The following is a 4,962-nucleotide window of genomic DNA, read 5'->3' as shown; positions in this document are numbered from 1 at the left end:
AAAAATATGAGCAACAGAAAAAAACAATAATAGTCGTATTGTACTAGCAATATTAATTTAAACATTCTAGATTATGTTGTAAACAGTCGATCTATGGTATCCCGTAACTCATAGTACCCCAGTTTCCCCTATTAATAATCTAGTGATTATCTTACTGTGTATATTATGTGCGATGAACTTAATAATTTCCGGTTCCCTCGCTCTCTCTCAAAATGAGTATCAAAAAGAGTACTCCTCGGACATGCTGAAAACATAGGACGTTCCCAAACATTTTAAAAAAGAAATGGGGACATGGAGGAAAAACTGGATGTCTGGTCACCCTAGTTTTATTCCAAATGAATATGGGAAAGATACGAGACAAATGGAAAGAGAAGAAGAAATTCGCAATTCATGTAAATAAACATTATTTTTAAAAATATATATTTGTCCGAGAGATATTACCTTCCAATTTTCGTAACATGAAAAATATAATGATATTTTAAAATTAAAAAACTTTTATTACTTTTATTTTTTAAAAATATGATTAAGAGGATGTTTTGGTAAAAGAATAAAGGTTTATATTATATATATTATATTTGATTTTTAATCCAAAAAAATGAAATCTCGAATAAAGTTTAAACATGATCGATATCACCCTAATGATTTTTTTTAATTTGATTTGATTATGATAGTGTTGATCACAGATAAAAGAAGATTTTATATGAATAGTAATTCTTTTTGTAATAATTAATAATAATTAATAATCAATAATAATATAGAACTGATATCTAATATAGAACTCATATCTTTTTATTAATATAAAATCACTGGAATACATTTACCTTTATGTTGTCATGTTATTCCTCAGGCAATTCTGGATTTGAACAATCTTGATGATTGTTTGTATATCGAAGAGAAAATTATTCGTTAAAGAAACATGAAGAGCGAGTACATAGATAAAGTATAATCAGTTGCACATGTTTTAATCGCGCGTTATGACGTTACGAATTTACAAAACGCATGGCATAAAATATTGTGCGTGTGGACCGCGCGAACGAGCAGTATATTACCATAAACGGCAAGACGTTGACACATCTCAGACAGCACGGAATATTTATGATAAATATTTATTATTCATTTTTTGAAATGTTATATAAATATTTTATACATATTTGATATAAAGCTTTATTCGAAATATTATTAAAAGATAGACTAAATATTTAATGTAATATTTATGTATTAATGTAATAATGTAAATATAAATAAATATTTCTGTTAAATATTTTTTATTTGAATTATAATGTCTTATTAAGTATTTCTCTAGCATTTATTACAAGGTTTGCAATAAATATTTCACAATATTTATAATAAATGTTTATGATCTATGCAATCTAAAATCACAAAAATATGTACAAAATATTAAAAATAGCCTTATAAATATTTATAAATATTTTGTAAATATTATGTGGTGTCTGGGATATGATATATCACAGAGCTGATGGATTGAATGAAAAAATAATAATCAGAGTCTTTTGCATTACATATGTACCTTCATTTTGAAACACAACGGTGAATCTTAGAGAAGAGAAACACAACATGTTTGTTTTTATCGAAATCTTACAATTGCTGCACGTAGTATCTTTGTCCCGGAGAAAGAAAACTGAAATAAATATTTTCGTTCTCGCTCCAAGTTTCAACTGAATATGCATTAGTCATATTGAAATCGAATGTTATCCACGAGTCAGTATCTATTCATATTTTTTATTAACAAATAATGAATTATGAAAAATATCGAAATGATTCAAAATAGTATTTATTATGTGACGCATACATTCTGTGTAGAAATTACGAAAGAGGTGCAAATTCTACTGTTGATTAGAACCATGTTTTTAACACAATATGAAAACGATTAATTCAGAGCTCGGGAAAATCAGCATATTTCGACCGATTTTCAATTTGGTTCATAGCTGTTATCTCATCCCAAGATATTAGATAGAGTATAGATTTCGCCGAGCCCTAAATGAATAACATAAACATTTTGATTATTGGATCTACAAAATTAAGAATTAATAAACTGAAAAAAACATTTTTATTACAGGACGAGTTGCATACGTTTTAATATCCATTTTCAAAAAATGATTATTATCATTATATAATCATGTTTTTGATGTGAGCCACGTGATTTTTGAATTATTGATTGTTACGTGGCGCCGCGCTATATCTCAGAAACGAAGAAAAGATACACTCCAAGTGCATCCACAATGGACGAACGAGACACAATCCACTTGATTAAAACACGCGACTAGTTGCACTTGCGGAAATTCGCGCAACATGTTGAAGGGTGAGGGCGGGAGAAGGGTGCATTGCATTAAAGATAGTCATAAGTCGCAGTGGCGACTGAAGTGCTAGAGGGACATTTTGAAAATCTTTGGTTCAGCGCATGCGTGCATTCAACGTTTGACGATACATACGATGGAGCCGCTGTCGTCTCCAAGTCGTTGTCGCTAGAAGAAACGGTTCGCACTGTGCGTGTTGCACCAAATCCGAGAGAAACTCTCTGATCGTCGCGGATCAACGAATCAGTGCCAATCAATAAATAATCAGTGATAAGCAATTCAATTCATTGATGTCAGTTCTTTTATGAAACAAAGTTCGTTGACTTTTATGAAACAGTCATCCGTTTTCGTTTCAAGAGAATCGATTGCAACAGAGATCTTTTCAGAGAAAGAAAGGTATACCACCAGTTAGACAGTATCCAATCAATTTTTTAATGCACGTTTCATACAAACACCGAGATTGGAAGAAATGGACGATCCCTAAAATAAATGTTCTATGAAACTTAATTTGAGACGCGGTGAGAGATGCCTATTGAAAATCACGACCAGCTGTCAAGCGGCGAAGGCGAAAGAAGAGGTGGTAGTAGCGGAAGTGCTCCAATGGAGCACAGGGAGCTCTCGAGAGGCGGCCGAGGCGAGCCGGATCTTCGTAATCGCGGAACGATGGCTACAATGATTCCGCTTCTACGTACCGGTCAGTTTACGTCTGCTACGCAAAATCAAAAAATTGCCAAAACTGAGAAAAATCGACAGAGATTGATTATGAAGAATCGCGGCACCGTCACAACGATTGTTGACCTCGTGAAGAAAGAAAAGATCGGCAAACAAGAGGAAGAGGTGTTACAAAATAATTGGCGAATGTCGACTGCTAACTGCTCGGCTATCGCGCAATACGCCGAGAAATTCGGTGATTCACATCGAGATGAAAAGGTGATTAATTAAAACGAACTGGACTGGAAACATAAACCAGGTCGAAATCAATTCTTAAACAATAAATGCATTGATATATGGCACAGTCTGTCTAAAAAGTTTCGATTGAATTCAAGAAAAATCAAGAAACAAAAATATACAAATTTTATTAATGAAAATTTTTAATATAATTCATACTTCAGTACACTACTCAGAACATCTTTCAATTGTTGAAAGCTTTTAAGCCCTAAATGCAGGCAACAGCGACAAGAACAGCGATAGGAACAGTAAAAAATAAGCGAATATAATTGTCATTTCCCGTTGCACAATGCCGCGAAAGAAATAAAAGGCTAACCAATTTAATTATGTATAGACTGTGTAGTATATTCTTCTATCTGCTTCAAGATTCCCTAATAGCACAAAATTTGCAGCAATATTGCTGCAACTTTTGTACTGTTGTCATTATTGTCTTCTTCTATGTTCCTATGTTCTATTAACACATGCATTCCCGAATTGGATTCCTCTGTTTCTTATCGCTACCATTATTTCTATCGCTATCGCCTTACATTGTGTTTAAAGTTTCATAGTAGTAATAGCTTTCGAAATAGCTTTCAATGTGTACTTACATTGAAATTCAATTATTCAATTTCAATCAAGTTATTTCAATTTGCCTAGATGTCCAAAATATCATCAAAATCGTTCTCTTCTTTGGTGAAAAAATTTTGCTGAAACTTTATAGAAATTTTGCTAAAATTGACATTTTAGTAAACACATTGAAAATTTGCTGTTCCGCTGAAATTTTAATAAAAGTGAATTTTTCAACAAAAATACAAAAAAAATCACCGAAATTAAATTAAAATTCCCCTTCGCAAGTTTATCCGAAAATTTTGCTAAAATTTGCAAAAATTTGCTGGAATTCCTCTAAAATTTGTCTAAAATTTTTCTAAAATTTTGATGAAAGCATTTTTTTGAAATTTGAAATTTCTCTGCAAATTCTTCCGAAGATTTTATCAAAAATTGTGTAATATTTCTCTAAAAATATATATTGAATATTCTTTAACATTTCGCTAAAAATATTGTAAAATTATTACGAATATGCGAAAAATGCTTTTTCCACATTTAGTTTTTATATAAATAATTTTAATATGGTATGAGAATATAATACATACATGATATTAAGTATGTTCTCAATACATTGCAATTAAATTTAACATTAATTATTTTTTATATATGTTCATCTTTTTCATCTTTGATTAGATATGTTACAATTATAGCACGGATTATCAAATGAGCAATTTCCTATTACAGAGATCAAACATGCTATGTTGGGATTCGGCTTAGAATGGATAACCGCTTAGGAGCATTATAAAATTAATTATCGAATTCAGAAAGAATGTTTTATTTATTATAATTTTATCGTGTGTCTTCTGGAATACGCTAATCAATATTTTAGCAATAAAACTAAATTAATTTTTGGGTTAGTCACGGAGTTAAGAGAGACTGTAGATAGTGATATAATTTTTTTTAGGAATTTTTTGCGTAACTAATGAATAGAATATAAACCATAATTCATTTTGCAATAGTCATATGCTTACGCTAGACAACAATTATTGTTATAATTTAATAATATGATTAACTTTCTAGTATTAATAAAATATATAAAATCATGCACTTGTAACAACTAATCACATATGCGAGGTCGAATGTTACAGTTACTGGGGTCACTTATTACATATCC

At 30.7% G+C, this 4,962-nt stretch overlaps 1 protein-coding gene across 1 annotated transcript in view; it reads left to right on the top strand.

Moving 5' to 3' along the window:
- The first annotated feature begins 2,483 nt into the window (after window positions 1–2,483).
- Window positions 2,484–4,962, top strand: part of LOC108692724 — a 79,887-nt gene continuing 77,408 nt past the window's right edge. Inside the window, exon 1 of the mRNA XM_018201116.1 lies at window positions 2,484–3,245. Coding sequence (XP_018056605.1) covers window positions 2,841–3,245 — 405 coding nt within the window. The 5' untranslated portion in view covers window positions 2,484–2,840. The remainder of the gene's footprint in view (window positions 3,246–4,962) is intronic.

Source organism: Atta colombica, unplaced genomic scaffold, assembly GCF_001594045.1.
Source record: "Atta colombica isolate Treedump-2 unplaced genomic scaffold, Acol1.0 scaffold81, whole genome shotgun sequence".
NCBI classification, from domain to species: Eukaryota; Metazoa; Arthropoda; class Insecta; order Hymenoptera; family Formicidae; genus Atta; species Atta colombica.
The sequence above is the reverse complement of the archived record's forward strand: the minus strand, read 5'-3'. Positions and strand labels throughout refer to the sequence as shown.